The sequence below is a fragment of the Trachinotus anak genome, unplaced genomic scaffold, assembly GCF_046630095.1.
Source record: "Trachinotus anak isolate AG129_WGS33_773 ecotype Australia unplaced genomic scaffold, CSIRO_AGI_Tana_v1 ptg000021l, whole genome shotgun sequence".
In the NCBI taxonomy this organism is placed as follows: domain Eukaryota; kingdom Metazoa; phylum Chordata; class Actinopteri; order Carangiformes; family Carangidae; genus Trachinotus; species Trachinotus anak.
Genome location: NW_027273872.1, coordinates 21,549,390 through 21,571,475, shown reverse-complemented (window position 1 = coordinate 21,571,475; position 22,086 = coordinate 21,549,390). Strand labels below are relative to the sequence as shown.

The window sequence follows — 22,086 nt, the reverse complement described above, 5'->3', positions numbered from 1 at the left end:
TGTAGTTATGGAGCGCTAATTTGAGAGCTGTCTGATTGCGGGTTTTCTGTGGGCCCCCACCAAACACACACACACTCACACACACACATGGAAACACACACACACACACACACACACACACACACACACACACACACTCTTTATCAGTCATTAATCTATCAGGTGTCATTAACAGGGGAGGATGGGCTGATTGGAACCAGAGGGAGACAGAATGATGTCACACAAATACACTTCACTGCCAGAGCGCTCATGTGTCTGCCTGTCTTTCTTCCATCCTCGTCACCCCACACACGCACACATGCACACACGCACACACACACGCACACATGCACACACATGCACACACACACACATACATATTACTGACACGAAGACAGATAAAAGTGCAAAAGTAGGCCTACAAGGGAAACGCTTATTCATGCTGCTTCGCCCTCCTCCAACATCTGAGCCACAGCAAATGAGGAAGGGTTATTGCCAACAGCAGCTTCTATAAAAACAGATCAGTGCAGAGCCTGAAGAGAAGACTGAAAAGATCTGACTTGAAAAGTTTGGATACAACAATAATGGGAAGGTTGTTTTGTGTGAAGACAAATGTGCATCTTTAATGAATGAGTCTGTGCTAAGAGGGACAGACGGATTGTTTCCCCTGCTCCAGTCTGCCACTATTTTAAACCCCCTCCCACAACATACATGAATGCACTTTTACACATGCTACAGGGCTATCTTTGGAGGACGAGCTATTGTTTAGCAGTGACAGTAATCCTTTAAAGAGGTGCTGTGTTTCCAGGCTGAGAATGGATCTCTTTATTAACACTGACGGAGGCGCATTATCTATAAATACAGGCGGGAGCCACTAATAAATCATTTCTCATGGCCCTGATAGAGCACTAACCACAAGGCATTAAGGCATCGTGAATGCAAACCACACGTTGGCAGGCGAGCTCTCTGCATGTGTGTGCGTTTGTGTGTGTGAGTGTGTGTGAGTTACACCACGCTTTGGCAGGCAGGATGATGGGGCAAGAACTGGGCTTTTGATTGAAATAGCATGTTGTCTTTTGAGTTCCCGTTTCGGCAGCGTTTAAATTATAGTGTCTCTGCTTGGCTGCAGAAAGCCTCTTGGGGTGGGAATAAAGTCAGAAAACAGAAAATGCCTTTCTATACATGTGAGGACCATCCAGATGTGATTAAAGAGATGTTAAATGACTATTTTGCTTCTGAAGCTTTGATTCAATCAGTGGCAGAAACTATTAATATGAACGTGGATTTTTCATGTCCACAGGTGCTGTATCACAGTGTATCACTGGTGATGGTTTTCAGTGGACGGGAAGGGGCCTGGGTTTGGTTCCACCAGCGACTTGTTAATCCATAACTATGTTTGAGAAGTAGTAAGTGACTGTTACTAGCTTATTTCAAATGAGAGATTTACCAGATTGCATTGCACCATAAAACTGAAGTGTGTCGTCTGTAGCGTTGGCCATCTTCCAAAAATTGCAGTTTTACAGGGGCAAACAATACATCCAACCTTACTGCAAATCCTCCGTTAACTTTTCCTGATATTCTTTAGTTAAAATATGCCCTGAAATGTATCTTAATGTGGAGAAGTGCTGTCAAAGGCTTCTGTGACCCAGATTCATTGAACAGCCTGGCAGCAGTGCAGAAATTTTTGAGCAAGCCTCACCCATCTAACCAATCAGAAGAGGCCAAAGTCAGGGGTGGGAGCTCACGGCTGTCAGTCAATACATGAACATGCTTCTGGTCTGGTAGTAGCTGCCGGATAATTAGCCAAGTCATTTGCAAAAAGTGGTATAGTATTTTGTAATTTCAGTGTTACTTTAAAATTTAAAGTCTCCCCAATTTATAGAATCAATCAGTCATCAGTTAGTAGGTTTAAATAAATAGTTACTAGGCAGGTAGTCAGTACAACCGGCTGTTCTTAAAGGGATAGTTCAGGCAGCAAGATAAAGTTATGAAAATATTTAAAATATAACATACATTGGTTTTTTAGATTTTTTTAAGTGGCTGAAATATAATTTTTTCTTCTCCTGTCCTGGTCCACAGCAGAACAATGCTCAGCTTCTGTACCAGTGCTCCTGCCTGTTTCTCCAAACTAGGACCACACTGATTGAATCTACTGCAGGTGAGACACACTGACTATAGATAAATACTTCATACAACACCACATCAAATTACCCTCTGCAAGCATTTTACAAATGTGGCTGTTACTTTGTTTTATTGACATGGATGGAGAAAAATGTATTTTTCAGTTTCTGGTATTTGTGCAGTTTTGAATGACAGGGAAATAACAAACTATGCCAACCTAACTGATGTTAACTGGTCACTTAGCAAAACTTTATTAGCGAAACTTTTTAAATTTGCGATGGTGTAATTTGAAATTCTTATCTAGCAGATGTGTTGACCATATATTCCCTATGATCTCCTTTAAGATTCACACCAAACAGGTCATAAAGTATGTTAGCAAGCTAGCACTGGTTTTCTCAGTTAGCTCAGTTAGCTATCCACCTGCAGTTATACACAAGTTAATACATACGATCTACTTTCTAATCCTGCATTAATCTCCACCTTGTTATACCTGGGCTAAATATGAATTTACAAAGAGCTGATGTGGCCTGCTCCAATCTGGAGGAGGTCACAGGGTTTCCATGGAGACGAAACTGGAATAAAAGCACATGTATTTCACAACAGTCCTCATTCAAACCACAGTTCAGGTGGACACAGTGTTTGTTTTAATTCATTGCCCAAACTTTGCATGTACAGTGTGACCAACTGTTCTTCAGTCTAAACAGACATTTTCATCTTTGTGACTATTGGCTTATAAACATAGCATTCCTGCTGGATTAACATTATTTCCACTATTCTCATTTTTTGCTCACTTCATCCTGTCTACCCCAGCTAGAAACTAACTCGAGCCAGGCCACACCAGCCAAACTCTGACAGTTTAACCTTCCTCAGAGGTCACTCCTATTCTTATGGCATCCTGTCCAGCACAGCCTCCTGCTTCAGCTCAGCCCAGCGCTGCCGAGCCAATCATACCCCTATCCAGGCCCATTCTGCACAGATTGGGGAATGAAAGGTCCGATTAGGGCCTGCTGGAAGTATTCAGTGTGCAGCCCCCGCCCCGTCTGGCCCATCACCCCAGTCGCAGTCCCTCCTAACCAGCCCCTCTCCCCTCGGCCCCGTGCTGCTCTGGGCTGTGATTGACATGTGAATTACAGTGTGTGGTGATGATAATAAGAGTGCTAACCGGGGCCAGGCCTGCGCCTTCCAGCCAGCAGCCAATCCCAGCTGGCACAGCCTGAAAGACAACCGCTGCCACCATCTAAGGAGGCAAATAAAAATGACAAGCTAACTGTTAAAGAACTGCTGATTTTTCACATGTTGTTTTAAAAGCTTTTGTGGCTCTGCCAGATTTTTTTTTTTTTTTTTCTTTTTAACTCTTTCTCCGTTTTCTCCTGAATTCTCACTCTTCTTCCCCCCGACCACATCCAGATATATGAAACCTCTCATTTATCAGGGCAATCTAAAAATAATTCCCATCCACTGTGGCGAGGCTTTGATAAAAAATATTTGTGTTCACAATGATTGCACTCAGTGGGACAAAAACAGATAAAGACGTGTGTGACTGTGGGGTTCCTCGGCAGCCTCCCACCACATGCACTGCTTTCCCCTGAATAATTACTACTTCCCCTCATCATGCATGTTAACAACACCAAAAGGAGCCCTCAACACATTTCAAACTCTCACTTAAGCCAGCTAACAATCTGAAAGTGTGTTTATGTTGGAGTGCTGGCGTTGTTCACTGGATGCATTATTTTGTCCAAATATAATGTGCTAGTTACACATTATGCTATTAGGAAATTACACTCTAACACCCTGTGGATTAGTTTTCTGCCCCCTGACATCCTTCTGGGAAGAACAATTCTCATTCCCACAGATCTATTCCCAACTCCACAAAGCTCCCGTGGATCCCTGTGCCCTGTTCAATCAGAGTCCTGCTTGGCAGAGCCGCCCGTCTGGGCCGTCACTCCGAGGAGCTGACGAGACGGAGAGGAGAGAAAAGACGCTCGACTGAGATCCTCACATGCAGAGTCTGACTCTCATTATCAATTACGGCTGTTTTTGTTTCTTTTTACCGCAACCATTAACCACACAGTTACTGGCAGTCAGAGGGGGAGAAAGAGAGAGAGAGAGGGTAAGGGGGGGGGGGGGGGGGGAGAAAGAGAGAGACAGAGAGAGAGAGAGAGAGAATGAGAGAGAGAGAGAGACAGACGGGGAAAGAAAAGGCAATTTTCATCAGAAAGAATTAGCTATCCAAACAAGTGAGATGAATGTGCCATGGTGCCAGATTCACAGCAGGCCTCATGAAAGCGTTGTGGACAGATGAAGATCTATATGTGTTTAATAGGAAGAGGATGAGTAGCAAGGGATAACTTAAGGCTTAGGAAGAGAAAGAGAGAAAAGAGGGGGGAGAGGGAGAAGATAATTCACAACACACTTGTGGTGAGAGGAGGAGGGTGCGTCTTGGCAGAGATGTTACTCCCCTCTCCTCTGTTTTCCTCTTGCCCCCAGTCCTCGTTACCCACCGGGCCAGGGCAAGGCAGAGGGAGCCAGTAAAGGCTGGATGCTGTGGCACATGAGCCATTAAATCTTCCTACACTGTGGGCAGGGGGGAGGCGGTAGTACCAGGCCTCGTGCCCAGGCTCCCCACATGCTGCCAGCCCAGAGAGGAGACCCAGCGAGCAGAGGCGTTGTGCAGAGGGAGAGGACGGGTGCTGGAGAGCAATGCAGAAGAACTAACAGCCTTTTCATCTCTTTCAGACTTCCCTATTGTAAAGTTCATCCATTTATAAATTGGCTGCAATTAATTCAGAAATTTGTGGCCAGAGTGTAGGTCGAGAAACAGAGCACATATTACACCCAATTTGAAGGGACACTCCAGCAATTTTATATTGCACTTCCATAAAGTTAGGTTATTCACGAGAGACAGACCAGAAGAAAAATCAAAGCAGCAGAAACCAAGATATCTTTAGATTTTCCAGAAATTATATTCATATACTACTCATTTGCAACAGCAAATATGTTTTTGTTAAACTGCCTGAATCAGGTTTTTATCAACAAAAGGAACAAAAGTTGTTACCAAACATAACTGGCAGGACCCAAAAGTTCACATCTGAATGTATATCTTGTACGTATGTTGCATATAAACAACATGTTTTATTTGTATTCCCTAAAATATCCACTCATGCAATAAAATATCAGCCAAATCAACATTTTTATAATTATGTCTATGCATTCGCAGCACTTGGTTAATGTCAGGGAAAGTTGTGGCCTTGGTTCAAAATTAAAAAAAAACAAGTCAGCAGCACTGAACACACGACAGGAGTCTACTACTGCAAATTAGTTGCATACGCAATTTCCAATTGACCTTCGTCATGGTAACATAAATAAATGGTTATGGTAAATGTTGTGTAATGGTCACGGCTTGGTTAGATTTAGGCACAAGACCTACTGGGTTAGTTCAAGGAAAAGCTTGTGGTTTGGGTTAAAAGACGTACTTCATTAAGGTTGGAGGACTTTTGTCGTCATGGTTACAAAAATAAATAGGTGATTAATGTTGTCGATTGGTCACAGAGTGAATCGTTTTGACATTAGAAATGAAAAAAAATCCTGTGTTTCATTAACCCATACATCCAAACATCCGAACACGGCCTTTGTCGCTTCTTGTAACACATAACTTAACTTCCATCTTACTGCCAACATAATGACCACGGCCACCAGAGGTTGCTTAACAATGAAATTAAACTACAGATCATAATAAGTTAGGAGATGGGTTGTCTATGTCCTAGAATCTGTCAAGCACCAACAACCCTGGATGCTACACTTCCTAAATTAAGCAGCTAGATATCATTGTTTTTAGACTCTTCATTCCCAGTAAATGCACACATCTTTTCACACCTACAGTTTTCTGTTAAAAATGCAACAAAACAAAACAACAAAAAAAAGCATTTAAAGTCTTCCAGGAAAACATAAGATTGATCACATCATCATGGTTGTTGCAGTCTCTTGCAACAGTCTTTTTTTATGGGTGTACCAGAGAGGCCTCTCAGGTCCTTTGGCACAAGCCTTTTAGTTGCTCTGAAGTGAAGGAGAAAAACATTTGGTGAGGCGGCCTCTTGCTTTTTATTCTCCAAGCTGTTTATCCTGCCTGAGGATTGAAAGCAGCTGAGAGCTGATATCTTTAAAGCATAAGGAAATATTCTATATTTATAACACTGTCAACACCTGACATGAAAAGACCAGAATCAACAGTTTGTTGGCATCCTAAGATTTTTTCCAACTTCTCTACCCTGTCAATGGCTCTTGGCTTTACAGCTCCAAGTCTGTTTGTTCCTTCTGAATAAAACAACGTGTGAATATATGTTTTCATTTAAAAAATTTAAAAAAAAAAAAGCTCAGTAATTTCCTACAACTGTTGCAACACTGTAGTTTGTAGCAAGTCGAACAAACAGGAGTAAAAAAACATATAATTCACAGGGAACTGATGCAGATTTGGTTCTACAGCAGCACGACGGTGTGTATGGGTTTGACTGAAAATAAACTACAGTGCCTATGTTCATTATGATGACGGAACAGGCCAATCAGAGCATCAGGGTGGTTAAATTTGTGTGTTTTTAATAGATTGTGGATGAATATGAAGGTCTGTGGAACAGAGGAATAGACTATATCAGGCTTTGGATACACTACTTGTTCGCAGGATCAATTGATTTTGGTTTTTGTCTTTTCATGGGACATTTCTGACACAAGAAAACTAGATATCACCAGTCATATCTGTTTTATGACTTTAACCTTATCTCTGCAAACGTTATATTGTAATTTATTTTGAATGGTCAATTATTAAGCCACTTGCTAATTATATGTCTATTATTTTATTCATGTGCATTAGTCTCCTTACTTTTTGTGTTTCTACTGTCACTCACCTGCAGCACATTGAACAGCACAAACCACTGCTTCACAAATAAAACTGGATCAATAGAGATGAGTGGCGACAAGGCAGAATTGCAGAAGCCATGATAGTAGCTATTTTGGTGAAACTGATTATAGTATAATAATACAGCATTCAGCTTCAGCTCTTGTGGTTCTCAGTTCAGCCATTAAACAGGTGGCATTTTGCTCTTTCTCATCCAGACATCATGGCAGCAGCCAAATGAGATCAAGCCCATGTTTCTCTCAGATTGGAGGAGAGAATTTGGATGCCTTTCAACGGCAAATCAAGGGGCAAGATGCAACTGTGTTGGCAGACACACTCAATTAACTCGTATAGACAGGGAGGGATGTGATCAGCGTCTCGCTGACTCTCCCATTAGAGCTGCTAAACAAGCAGAAGCTATGGATAGACTGCACAGCTAGGATCCCTGCAGGGACTCCACAGTCTGAGAGACGCGGTGGACCTCAGACAGCTGTACGCCCCGAGACAGGGACAAAAGACGGGAGGTTATAAGTAGCAGATGTGTACACACACACACACACACACCATGGAGCTGATGACATATCAGGGTCAAAGGAATTTGTCACTCTGTAATCGGTTATGTTGTAAAAAGCTCTGACTGCTTGTCTTTGTTGTCTCTGTTCTCATGTTGTCTCATTGACGTCTTTTCACATCTACTCTGGATGTTTCACCACTGTCTCCTTCATGTCGAAATAGTCAGTAACACAATCAATAAATAACAAACAGCTCATACGCTACTTGAAATCCTCACTGAAGGTTTTCAGGATGATATTTTGTAAACAATTATCACATCTTTGTCTCAGTATAGCTGTGTGTGTTCCAGGTGAGCCTTCATTCAAGTGCAATACAGAGAACTCACATCCCATTAGTGCCACAACACGCTAAGTGTGCACAGCGTTCTTTATTCAAACACTCCACATATGTCACAGTGGACGGGTGGTGGAAGTTTGACGTTTGGCAGTGAGTGGGCATCCGCTCTGGCAGCCCATGCCCAGAATAACCCTCACACACACACACACACACACACACACACACACACACACATACACACACACAAACACACACATAAACTGCTCAGCATCAGAATCCAACTTAAAACAAACCATCAGGGGGCCCGTCACATTCACTCAGCACTGAGTTACAGACAGACAGGCCTGTTTATAAACACACACACACTCACACACACACTCACACGCATTAAGTTGTGAGCATGAGCACACATACAGTACAGACAGATGCCTACCATTGGTCTATGGCTGGAGGTGATTACTCTTTGGGCACCAGCCTGCAGCTATGCACACAGACACACACACACACACACACACACACACACACATGCCTGAGTGTCAGTCATCAAGCCATAGTGAAAAACAAATGAAACAGAGAATAAACAGGATTTGTGTTGAAATAGAGACGAATACTAATTTATTACATACGGATCATACTTTAGAAACAGCAGAATTTACCTTTAACCAACTCAAGTGAAACTAACTTAAACATGATTAATGTGTTGCACTTGAATCGCCAGTTTAATCTACGTGATGTGCATTTAAGGGCCCTCCACTACGTTTCAATTGCAAACCAATTATTCGCAAATACTTATTAATTAGCCCATGTAATCGCAAATCAGCGGCATGCAGGCGAGCCCGAAGGCGCAAAATGATCGGAAAGCCTAATTGCAGCAGGTCATCAAACTTCCGCATTAATGGAAACCTGAGGCCCGTGCTAAATTGGATTTGAGTCTCGTTTCCGCCAAGCGTGCGTATTGTGCCTAATAAGAGGAAACATGTGTGCCAAACATTCCTGAATGGGACAAATGCAGATTTGCACTGGGTATGATTCATAAAACAACCAAAAGGAGCTTCCTGTTGTGTTTAGCAGAGGCCTGCACGCCCGTCATCACTCCACTGACATCCCATAATCCCATGACGAAGATTTATGAGCTGACTGCTGAAGACAACATGGAAAAATAATCTCTCAAACTTGAGTGGAAGGAAACTGCGCAGGCTATTTCTATCAGTTTCTTTTGGGTCTTTTATTTCAAAAAAGCGGCAGCACCAGGGCCTGTGCGCACACAAAGAGACACTGCAGTTATTTCTGCTGCACTTTTTCCTCCCACAGCTCTAAACCAGGCCGCGTATTTGGGATGCACTTTGCTACAGTATTGACAGGAAAAAGGACAAGTAGGGAAGGATAAACATAAATCCAGGCCTCGGTCCTGAAACGGGTTATGATGACAGAGAACATGTGATTCCGGTTGGTCATAGTTCTCCATTTCCCGGCTGTTGTCGGAGATTTCCATCACCAACCAAACCAACCATGCCGTAAACACAGCCCTCATTTGTTTTCTCCTCAGAGCAATTATATCATGTGATTAAAAAACATTTTAAATAGAGCCTTCGATGACTTTTATTTGTGTAAAGCGGATCTATTTCATGTCGAGCAGTAATGTAATAATCCTGAGCTGTCATTACGGCCCAGTTTTCTCCCTGTGCGCCAAACTCCATCTGATCTCCGCACTTATGAAAACCAGACTGGCGCACACCCTCACCGGGAACCGCAAAAGAAAAAGGAAAGAAAAAATCCCACTTCTACACCGGAGGAACGGGAGACAAGAGGGCGCTTTAAGGAAAAGCCTTCAAATTAATATAGGAAATGTTAGCTTCAACAGAAATGCAGCGAGTTTCGTGGGGATATATTTTACCCTCCAGATGGTCTGAATTAACAGACTTAAATATTTGTGCCTCGACTCCCCCTGTGGTGCTCTAAAATGTTCATTCTATTTATCTATCCGCTGTCTGAATGGAGGAGAGCAACATGGGAAACTATCAACAGGATTGTTTCTGCAAAGAAAATGACTTAAGAGAAAACGCGCATCACAAGATCTGAGTTAAATACACTGGCGAGTTCAATCCGGTCTTTAAAATGATTTTAAAATAATATTTTGAGGTTTACATATTTAACACTTTATTTGGGGGAACTGGATGGATTTGCATTATATTACAAAGTGGAACAAACATATAAAAAATTGCTCCTACTCTTGTACAGGTCAACTCATCCAACAGCGGCACTTCGTGCGTAAAGATGCTGCTGCTGGTTGTCCTGGATGCGCAAAAGCCACTGAGACCAAGCAAACACTGCAAAAAATATCTGTTGTTCGCTGAGTTACATTAGTTTCCTTCAGCTTGCAGGAAAAACAGAAAACGAGTTTGATAATTTAACTTGTTTCCTGTCAAATCAACTTAAATTGTGTCTTGAATCAGATGTCACCTGTCGATGCTGATAAAGGAATCTGTCTCATTTTGTTGTTTCAAATATGACGTGTTTACAGAAAAAAAACGTGATGACTTTAAAGAGAAAAGCAATAATTTTACTCTTGAGTTTGAGTATTTTGTTCTGTCTTCGTTTCGGGAGAATGGGATTGTAAGATCTGGATAAGAGTGAGGGTGGATATTTTTTGCAGGGCAGTCCCATGTGGAGGAATGCACGCTGCGCTCTTCCCTCCCTCTCTGTGACGCGCAGAGGGGAACCAGAGGAACAAGCCCTCTGTGAGACAGAGAGGAAAGGGGAGACACAGAAACGGATAAAGAGGAAGAGAGGGGAATATTGTGGTGGGGAGGAGAGGCGTGCCAATAATCAAGGATTTTGGATGAAGGTGTGCGTCTCGGAGAACACATGGGAACGCACCGGATCAATTACGCAGCGTCACGGAGCCGCGGTGAGAGAAGAGGGGCTCCCTGAGGTGCTGCTGCTGCCTGTTCTGCCCCGTCCTGTTCTGCATGAGCCGGGACACTGAGCCTTACGCAGGACGAAGTCAAAGTTCAGACGGATAGGCGCCTGGAAAGACGGGATCTTCCGCCAAGATGCAGGGTCTGAGCTCCCGGGCTCACGCGTTTTCCGTGGAGGCGCTGGTCGGGAAACCCTGCAAGAGGATGAAAGTGTCTGAGGGACTAGAGTCAAGTTCAGCTGGAGACACCGGCGGCGATAGGAGCATCTTCACTGGTGAGACAGACGGAACTCGTGTTGGATTTTCAAGAACATCTCACTGTCCCAAAGGCTACTATAATTTTACGCACAAAATGAAACAATGAAACGCACAACCAAAACCTATATTTTGCATTTATTCACAATTTATTCCACAATTTGACTTATTTTATTTTTCAAAAGTTCAAATCCAAGATGATCGAATTCAATTTTAGAAGTTTTTGTAAATATTCTCCACGTTGGAAAACTGCAACGATCAGTGTTTCTTTTCTTTTCTTTTCTTTTCTTTTCTTTTCTTTTCTTTTTTATAAAACAATATTTTGGTTCATATCTTCAGTTTCTTCAAATCAAAAGATTAAAAAACTGCAGCTAAACTATCAATGAGTTTGGGTAACACTGCATGGATTTCTTAAGCCTTCTTGTCTCATTTTCTCTACATCTCACTTGTTTGTTCGATTGCGCTTTTCAGGCCTGCGTGAGTATCCGGTCGGCCAGGTGAAGAAAGCAGGTTCAACACCGAGGGGGGCGGAGGAGACCTCCTGTGACCCGCAGAGACAGACCGACGGCTCAGGGGCTGAGGAGGCTGACCCAGATGGAGGGGAGAACAAGCCGAAGGAGAGCGACAGCCGCCCGGACAGAGAGGTCCGAGTCGAGCTGCAGGGCTCCGAGCTGTGGAAGAGATTCTACGAGATCGGCACCGAGATGATCATCACTAAAGCTGGGAGGTATGAAGCCTGCTCCAGACAAACACAACTACGAGAAGAGCCGAGATGTGTGTTAACACATTTAGAGAAGATTACACATTTACTGTTTTCTATCCCTCAGAACTTCCAAACTCCAAACTTATTTCCCTAAAAGACAAGAGCTGTAACAACTGTTTTACCGTCTGAATTACTGGCTCTATTCATAATATGCAGGCGGCTACGTGCTTAGGCTAATTGTGTTAAACTGACAAAACTATCACTGCCGCAAAGTCTTATTTGTGATAGGATTATTAATTATATTGTCATTTATTACATTATTTTGAAAATCTTTTTTTTTTAATAGTCAGTATTCATACGGAAACGGGAGCGGGCCTCAGACCCTGCAGCCCGGGCCTCACTGCGTAAACGGTTGTGACCTTTGAGTCTTTAGTTTGTTTTTCATTGGCGATCCGTTGTGATTAAATGTTATTTTCCGCGTTGAAGTGCCTGATATCAGTGAGTTAATGCGGTCACACATTTCCATAAACTGTTCTGCGGTCAGACAGGTGGTTATCAGCTGTGAGGCGCTGAGGCTGATCACAAGTGAAGGTGTACGGTTAGTTTTTAAATATAATTCAGTGATGCATATTGTTTTGCTGATATTTTGAAGTTAAAAAAAAAGTGTTAGGTTTCCAAAAGGAATAGAAGTCAATTTATATCATTTGTTAAAGAAAATTATTACATTTTGTCAAACTGAATTAAAGTCTATTTCCCAGTTGCTCCAGACTAATAGAAAAGAAAAGCAGAGCTACATGATATAATCCAGGACCGTGAGCTGCGCAGAGGAAGCTTGGGACAGGACGCATTCTCAGCTGTAGTCCGATTAACTCTATCTTTGAATTTCAAGGAAAGTCATCTGTGGCCTGAGGGGCAGCCGTGTGCGTCCTCGGCGTGTTTCCCGCTCTGTGGTGAGTTATTGGGACATGACGACTCGCTGAAATCTCGCTTCCGTTTATTCAATTACCGAGAGCACGCGCTATAAATCTCGGCAGTGAAGATGCCCTCGTGGCCCCCTCGAGGTCCCTGAACTCTCCTCTGAACTCGGCCGAAAAAACACAGGAAGAGTCTCTGCCTCTGTCTGTCTGTCTCCTCTCGCGATCTGAAGTCCGTCAGAGCGAAACACACTTTTGCGCATTTTGCGGAAGATAAAAATAAAAGATTGAATTTTTTCTCTTTTTTTTCTAAAAGGATAAAAATGAATGAATTTCACCCTCTGTCTCCTCTCACCTGTCTCCAGGAGAATGTTTCCCTCAGTGCGCGTCAAGGTGCGCAACCTGGACCCGTGCCAGCAGTATTACGTCGCCATGGACGTCATGCCCGTGGACTCCAAACGCTACAGGTGTGTGTGTGTGTGTGTGTGTGTGTGTGTGTGTGTGTGTGTGTGTGTTAAATTACTCCAACTCACCGTCCATGCATTAGCTTATGTACTCACGTGTATACGCGCCCGCAGGTATGTGTACCACAGCTCGCAGTGGATGGTGGCTGGAAACACGGACCACTCCTGCATCTCTCCCCGGCTCTACGTGCACCCGGACTCGCCGTGCGCGGGGGAGACGTGGATGCGTCAGGTCATCAGCTTTGACCGGGTCAAGCTCACCAACAATGAGATGGACGATAAGGGACATGTAGGTAACACATCTGAGCATCTGCCTCCTCTTCATCTGTCCAATAGATCATGGGTAAGGGATAAACGCTGAGTAGACCTGAGCAGGCGGGACATACTTGTATGTCTTCACTATTCTGCTGCATTCTTAAAGTCTTTATTTATAATACAACATTTTAAAGATATTTCCGAGCATTTCTCAGTGTTTTGTGTATAATTTGAGAGGGTTCACATCAGAAAAGTTGATCACTTGGTTGTGTAAAATGTGTAACAGAGCACCACAGTCAGACACAGTCCTCCTTGCTGTCTTACACATCTTGAACCATGTTGGACGACTCCTCAGGATGGAAAGCCTGCACGTCTTTTAGGGATAAAGGAAGTTGAAATCTATCTCTGCTGCAGAACCTCCAGTGAAAGTTCAGGTCTGCACAGATGTGACTGATGTGGTGACTGAGGGGGCTACAGGAGGCTTTAGGCTTGATCCTCCTGTTTACAATAACACCACTGAGTTTAGTTCATAGTGTGTGTGGAGGATTCATTATTCTGGTAGATGAGGGGGGAGTGCAGAAAGTGTTCCTGCTGCAGAGCTGAAACTAAAACAGCCTCAGAATCCATGATGTTGTTGTGCTCAGTTCATAACCCTGTGACTGGCCTCTCTGGAGCGGAGTTTGGGTTTAAACACTAATAAAGACGTGTTGATTGTCTGAACTTTTATGATGCTGACACATTTTGCTGTTTGGCAGTTTAACTTAACTGCTTTGTGTATTTTAGGAAAAAAATCTGCTTTCTATTTTGAAATCTTAGCAATATATATAAATATTATATTACAATATATATTTTCATTTGGCTTTGCCCTTAAAAGGTAAAAGGTAAAAGTCCAGATTTACAGACTTCAGACTGCCACAGTGGTCAAACTGGTAATTTTACTTAAATATTTTACTTTTTTTATAATTTAAAAATAATGCATGTTTTTATAATATAAAAACATGCATCACAAAATGTACAAAACGATAATAATAAAACACCACAAAAAATACACAATAAACTTAATAATTAAATTTTTGAAAATCAGTTGAAGCTCTTTTTGCTGTGATCGGCCTCAAGCTGAATTTTTTTTTTGGTTAGACGTTAAATTGAAATCATATTAATATCCATGAATTTTTTTAACTATGGTTAATGTGATACTGTAAGTCAATGACATTAGAAGTAGTTTTTTAATTTAACTGTCAAATAGCACATTGTGGTTCTGGCTGTAGTTCTGGTGTAATGTTATGTTATTTTGCAGTGTATTATTGTTTTGACAGATCACACTGTGTCTATAGTTGCATTTGTTGTAAATTATATTTAGTTATACTATCACTTTACCATAATATTTCGCCTAATGTTGAGTTATGTAGATGAAATAATTTGTATTGTGACATGTTAATGGAGATTTACTGTATGAGAGGCTGGTTTCCACAGCTCTTTGAGTTAATGTCGTTAAAATGATTTGAAACTTCAAGTTTTTGCAAAGCCTCCAAACTACTGGACTACTCACTACGCTCCATAAAGGCAGAGCAATTAGTTGATAAATCAGTAAGTTGTTCAACAGTTTCATTCAACTGTTAAAAAGCGAATCATTTTTCTTATAATTAGCTTAGCTTAATATTCTGTGACTGCAGCCTCTCAGCTGCTGTTTTCTCTGGTGTGGCAGAGCGGTTATCTGTGTTTAGACAGAAGTAACAAACAGCTTCACTGTAGGAAACTGTGGATATTTTTCACTGCTGACTCACATTTTATAGACAAAATGATTCACTGAAAAAAAATTATCTTCAGACTCACTGATAATGAAAGTAATTGTTAGTTGATGCCCCTGTAGATACAGACAGACAGCCCACCTTACAAAATCAAAGAATCGTCTTCATCTCTCCAAACAGATTATTCTCCAGTCGATGCATAAATACAAGCCACGTGTGCACATCATCCGCCACGACCCACGGATGGACTTGTCTCAGATCCAGTCGTTGCCTGCTGCAGGAGTGCACAGCTTCTCCTTCCCAGAGACCGAGTTCACCACAGTCACAGCCTATCAGAACCAACAGGTAGCACTCACATCATCAACAACACATCATCACACAGAACAGTACAAAAATAGGCTTAAAAACGATGTGCACTGAGGATATATTAGATAATGTTTAGCTATTTAATCTTGTAGACAATGGAATTTTTTGTGAAAAATGAGTAATACTGTCTATTTGATATTGCTCATCCACATTCTTCATCATTTATGTGAACCAAATATTCAAAAAGCAGATGTTCAGTCTTTGTCATCGGCATGGTGATGGTTGCTATGAGTCAGTCAACAGCCCTCAGGCCTCTTTGACCTCTCCTGAAAATGTTTTAATCCTCACATCATGAAGATGATGAGGCCCCCTCCCCAGTGGTCTCAGCCTGATCGTAAATTGCAGCGTCCTGATTTTCAGCGGGGTCAGTGGCTCAGAGAGGGTGAGTGTGTGTTCCCGTGCAGGGGAGCTGACCCCAGTGTTGGCTACCATTCCTCCAGTAACGGAGCCGTCCGCGGGGACTGCCAGCTCTTTTCATCAGGGCTCATTTTACGATCAGTGAACGTATTATTACAGAAACTCAGTAACGAGCGGTGACTGGGCCGACTGCTGGAGTCCGCAGCCCATTAAAGCACCAAATAAAACTGTACGACCCCGAACCCCCTTCTCCAAGAGCCCTGTTTGACATGGCTGATCGCCCTGGGTGCTGCTGGGAGACGCAGTCCCTGAGGGAGAGCTTTGCCACTCTCCGTGCTGTTGTAAAGCTGAGCTCATTGTTAGCTTAACACGTCACTGCTCGACACCACCACTCTAACTCCGTGTCTGTCCCTCTCTCCTGGGCTAGATCACGAAACTGAAGATCGACAGGAACCCGTTCGCCAAGGGCTTCAGAGATCCAGGAAGGAACAGGTACAGGAAAACTCACCGAGCACCAACACTTATTCTAGCTCACAGAGTACTTCACTGAAGGACCCAAGAGGGATTTAAGGTTCAACCACCGAAACTTGATGCCACATAAAACCTTCACATGAAGTTGAACTGTGTAGTGCAGAATTTCACACCTCTCAGAACCAACATTTAAATACCTGGAATAACATTTTTCAGTGCTTTTACAGTATATATATATATGTGTGTGTGTGTGTGTGTGTGTGTGTGTGTGCAGAGGGGTGTTGGATGGCTTATTGGAGTCATATCCCTGGAGAAACCCTCTCAGCCTGGACTTCAAGCCGTTCACCATCCAGCTCCAAGGTTCGGCGGTGCAGCTCTCAGAAATACTCTGTTTTTTTTTTTTCATTTTTATGTCTGTGATTCACGTTTCTGACTTCTGCTTCAGCAGGGAGCTCGGGGTCGCCGACCAGCAGTGTGAAGAGCCTCCTCCCTCTCTCCTCATCCTCGTCCCTTCACCCGTTCTCCGTCTCTGCGCTCTCCTGCCAGGACGCCGCTCTCCACACCCTGGCTCTCCCCCTCTACGGCAAGACCTCCATCACCTCACCCAGCACCTCCCCGCTGCCCGGCAGAGCCTTCTCCTCCCTGGGAGCAGACAGACTGAGAGGCCTGCCTCACCTCTCCCCGCTAACAGACCTCCCGCTCCTCTCTGCCCTGCAGGGGAAGAAACCTCCCCACTGCAGGGACCCCTGTCTTCACGGGTCTCTGGGAAGCTCCCCGTGCCTCATCCACCCCCACAGCCCCCTTAGCCCTCAGGGGCCTTCTCTCTTCCCTCATCTCTCTGACACAGCGGGCCCCTACTGTCTTTACCGCTGCAGCCTCCCCCTGAACCCCCAGCTCACAGCTATTTCCCGGCACGCCAAGCTAGCCGAAGATACCACAGACTGTCTGCTGCGCCAGTCTCCGTGGCACCCGACCACCAACCACTGCCTCTGACAGCTGGACCGCACTTGCAGGCTCTGGCCCATTGAGTATAACAAGGCAAAGCTTATTGCAACAGAACAGAGAGGGGTCATTCTCTTTGAGCGAGACTCAAAGGAGCAACCAACGCAGAACTCTGGGGACGTTTTTGTATTTAAAAACCTCTTTGTACACTGTGTTGGATTTACCAGCACAAAGACTGATCCAGAAGCAGACTGTGAGCAGGTCCTCTTCTCTATGCACTCTCAACTAGCCCCAGAGAGACCAACATTGGAGTAAACAGAAATGTAGGCAGGATGTAGAGATTTATTTGGCGCAGAAAACAGTGCGGCAGAGACTCTTTGCTGCCTTAAGCGCTTCACATGCCGTAATGGTGTTACCAAAGAGCAACAGCAATAGGACCTGAGGTATGTAATATAACTGTTAATGAGAATGACTGTTAAACTGACCATAAGTGCCCATTAAAGTATTTTTCATATTTTTTTGTTCAGATCATACACCAGCATTCAAAATGTTCTTTTCCCTCATAAACAGCATGTATAAACTAAATGAAAGAGGAAACACGTTTTCCAGTTGTATTGAGATGAACACAGTGTATTTCAAAGTAAACCGAAACACATGAGCAACAGGAAATGATTTCTAATAAGAAATGATACAGAAATCTCCTCCTCTGCAATTACCGTGTGCTATTCACTGAAACTGAACAAAAGCATGTTTTGTGTTTTTCGATCTCTAAACTCAGCTGAATCCCAGTGTCAGGCTTGGCCGCGCCTGACTAATAACATGAGCTCATCAGGCCTTTCTGTGATTTTTAGGGGAAGAACAACAGCTGCCAGGGTTCAGGCGGCCCAGTTTCCATTCCTGTACTTTATTACCAATAATAGGACTAATCAGAGACGCATGGAGGTGAAACGGTTATTCTATAGAGGCCTATATTAGCCACAGTCTGTAACAAGACTGGAACACGGCTTCTTGCGGTGTAAAAATGGACTAAAGCAGCCGTGTCATCATTATTGTAGTCACTGTTGTAACATTGCTCCAGGATCAACAGTAAATCAATACCGCGGTGGGAAGACTTGACTTTCGGAGACATGTGGAAGGCTTTCAGAAAAGTGAATCCCAGCATGCCAATGAGGAACAGAGAGTCGGTGCTGAGTGAAAACCTCTCACTAACTCTGTGTTTTTTCGTCCATACCAAAGGGGGCACGCCCGTTCAGCCACTGATGTGATAATTCCTGCCTTCAGCTCAGACTCAAAACCCAGCACCATCCCTCCTTCCCCCCTCTCTCAGCAGGGCTAGGAGCAGTGGTTTAGGCAAAGCGGGGGAAATGGCCTGTTTCCCGACAAACGCTCATAACCAAACAGCAATTTACTTGTCATGGCCAAGCATGGCAGTGAGCTAATACGTGCTGGACATGGAAATAGCAGGAAGGAGTTAATTGAGGAACTCAGTGCAGGGGATGGCCCGTGTTTCAGCGAGCAGTCAGGTGCGCCATCAAACAGCCTAGCCTTTGTCTGCAGACAGACATAATCTGCGCTGGTTATTTGATACTGTCTGTCATTTCCATGTTTGCCGATGTAGGACAATCATTTTAAACTCCCAACTAATTCCTGATCTTTCAGTTAGACAAATTGCTTTCATACCAGGAGGGCTGGACTTTGCACCTGCCACTCTCCAACATAGTAATGCAAACACACACACACACACACACACACACACACATACACACATACACACACATGTTTGTAGCACATGTTACAAAAAATAAGATGTAAGCGCCTGTCAATATCAGCTACGCTTTATAGCAAGCAGTAAATAATATAATGGAAGATTAGCTTTTGATTCAGGTGTTTGTGTACATGTCTGCACTTTACAATAATACAAATGGCAACTAACAACTAACAACTAACAACTAACAACTACCTTTTTAGTAAAAGGAACGATTTTACATTTTGGGAAAGATCCTTATTCACTTTCTTGTAGAGAATTGGATGAAAAACCATCAAACACCATCATATCTGCACGTCAAATATAAAGTAACAGTTAACATCTGGTTAGCTTAGCCTGACAAGAATGGAAACAGGTGAAACAGCTAATCTGGCCCTGTCTGAAGGTAACTAAATATGTCTACAAGCAGCTCCGAGGCTCAACATGTTCATTTGTTTTGTTCACCTTGGTGGGCAGCTTCTCAGCCAGGTGCAATAAGGCCCTTATTGTTACACTTTGGTTTTGTATGTGATTAAATGAATTAGGGAGCTTTTGCAGTTGGGTGGATTCTGTTGTTGCTGGGCTAGCTTATTTCCCTTTGTATCCATTTATTTAAGATTCTAAGCTAAATGGCTGCTGGATGTAGCTTCATATTTGGCATAGAGATGAGAGTAGTATCAACCTTCTGCTGCACAAAAAAAAGTATTTTAAGTATATTTCCAACTGTTCCTTATTAATAATCTTTCTGATTTGAGCAAACCCTGTCTCCAGTCTTGTTTAAGAACTTGTTAGACTCCCACAGCTGGTTGAAAATGACTGTTGAGTTAACCTTTTATCAGCCTGTCGATGATTAACTGTGCTGTTCATCCACCCGTGTTGTTAATTTGCTTGGTAAGGTGTCAACATAATCCTCTTGAAGGTGGTGGCTGAAATAACATGGAAACTGTGCTGATTCAACTTTGTAATAACACAGGGAGGGAAGTTTCTGGGCCGCTCCAAGGTGATTGACAGGTAGTAAAGGGAGAGAAATTTGACCCTGAAGTCATTTGTTTCCAATCATGTGAAATGGCATCCTGAAACAGGAGAGAAGCTCAGCAGAGAGTCAGGACGTGTAAATATACTCTGCCTTCATTAGATTAACATACACCACACACACACACACACACACACACACACACACACACACACATGCATGCATACGTCAGTTATCTCCTAATAATAGCTGCCTTACACTTGCTCACAAGCACTGAGTTGTAAATACACACCTTCACACACACTTACACACACTTCTTTTCCTATTCAGCTTCATGCCCTCCAGCCTTACTCGCATTTTGGCTCCGAGTCTCTTGTGAAGGTTTATACTGGACGCTATTTTCTCTGCAAACTCAATAAAAGCTGGTTATTTATCAGGTCAGATTATGGGACGTGACTGAGCTCAGCTGTAAAGTTTAAAGTGAAACCAGCTGCGGCTGAAATTGAATTACACTGAGTGAGTAATGTGAAAAGCAAGAGCAGTTTAACAGTTATTAAGCGCTCTTCTGCTGCCCTATCAAACGGGCATACGCTGCTCTATATTTTGCCTCCTCTCCTCTCCTCTCCTCTCCTCTCCTCTCCTCTCCTCTCCTCTCCTCTCTCCTCTCCTCTCCTCTCCTCTCCTCTCCTCTCCTCTCTTCTCCTCTCCTCTCACCTCACTATTATTTCCATTTTATCTTGAAGACATCCTCTGTTGCTGGACACACCAGCCCGAGCCTCTGTTGTGATCAGCATTAGATCACAGACGTGTTGACAGAACCAGGAGCCGCTGTGTATTTGCATGTCGCTTTGTATATGTGTGTATTCATGCTCCTTGCTGTATGTCCACATGTGTGTGTAGACAGGGGTCATTGGGGCATTGCACAGGCATGTGCTCCCTGACAGGGCCCTGTCTTACAGGAGCAGAGGTTAGATGAGTGCAGGACAAACAGCTTTAACATATGGCCTGGCACCTGGCCTGCGTGTTTTCATGTGTGTGTGTTTTGGGGTTTCCTCTTAGAGCTCCATCTGGGCCTCACACTCATGCCATTCATCAGAGAAAGTGTTAATGACCCAAACAGCTCTCGCACTTTCCCTCACACCTTACCTTTCCATTTTCACCTTTCCCCCCACTTTTTTATGAAGTGAACAGTCGACGATGCTCCGTGTTCATTAACTATAGGCATGTTTCTGTTTTGTGTAACACAAAGACAAAGAACTGTCATTCTACAGTTTTAAGTTACTTTTCAGGTCAGCATTTTTCCTACAAAACATATGGCTGATTTATGAAATATTGTGCCCTGAGTTAATATTAAACTACCCGAAGTAGGAAGCAGATAAAATTAAATCCACTTCAACCAACTAAAATATGGAAACACTGACGGGGGGCTTTCTGCACAATGAGTACTTTTACTTCTCAATTCCGTGCTGTGAACATCATCTTTCCATGGGTGAAGAAAAACACTGTGTGACAATAATGCATTTCTGGCTAATGCAGCGGGTTTTTAAATTGTTTATGTAGCCTACGATGAAGGAAAGTGAAAAATTTCCCAATAAATAAAGGATCAACTAATCAGCCAGTTTTCCACAAAAATTCATAAAATACAGTTTTCTCATGACCCTGACACTTTAAGTACCACCACCTTTCATTTGACAGCTATAATTACTTTGCTTTGTTGATTGAGATTTTAAAACATACAGCATGAGCACTTTTCACAAGGGCCGTTGTGCCTCCACAATGATTGCTAATACTTTTATTATTGCAGTATAATTACGTAAATTTTTGATGATACTAGTTCCATCCTCTTACTTGCACTTTAGATTGTTACATGCTGGTATTGTTACTGTCGGGTACACCCTTCTACCAGTGACTTGATGAATATGATAATTTTAATGCAATAGTCATGTATTTATATGCTGCTGACTACACCATAGATTTAACATAAAACATTGCATGATCATGATTTACTAATGGCCATGGTTGATGTAATCCAATGACATATTCTTACTTGTTCAGCTGAGTGTTTTGTCATCAATGGAGCGGTGTGTTTGAGCGCAGGGTGTCTGGGAGAAGGCTGTCAGCACTCAGCTTATGACCAGCAAAC

General features: G+C 43.1%; 1 protein-coding gene and 1 long non-coding RNA gene across 3 annotated transcripts; both read left to right on the top strand.

The window, feature by feature from the left end:
• Nucleotides 1-1,284: 1,284 nt before the first annotated feature.
• On the top strand, nt 1,285-5,458 carry LOC139606456 (uncharacterized). The gene is made up of 3 exons (XR_011684624.1): nt 1,285-1,385; nt 2,059-2,137; nt 4,588-5,458. It is a non-coding gene; the product is annotated as an uncharacterized lncRNA (long non-coding RNA).
• A 5,106-nt stretch (nt 5,459-10,564) lies between these two features.
• On the top strand, nt 10,565-17,757 carry tbx22 (T-box transcription factor 22). Of its 2 annotated transcripts, none has more exons than XM_071457711.1 (8): nt 10,565-11,026; nt 11,478-11,733; nt 12,989-13,090; nt 13,202-13,376; nt 15,271-15,435; nt 16,241-16,305; nt 16,559-16,644; nt 16,730-17,757. In XM_071457711.1, the coding sequence occupies exons 1-8, from the start codon at nt 10,888-10,890 to the stop codon at nt 17,275-17,277; spliced, it is 1,536 nt and encodes a 511-aa protein (XP_071313812.1). In that variant the 5' UTR covers nt 10,565-10,887; the 3' UTR covers nt 17,278-17,757. The 2 variants fall into 2 exon arrangements, with proteins under 2 accessions (XP_071313812.1, XP_071313813.1); XM_071457712.1 differs by having other exon boundaries at nt 10,737-11,026; nt 16,733-17,398.
• The last annotated feature ends 4,329 nt before the right edge of the window (nt 17,758-22,086 follow it).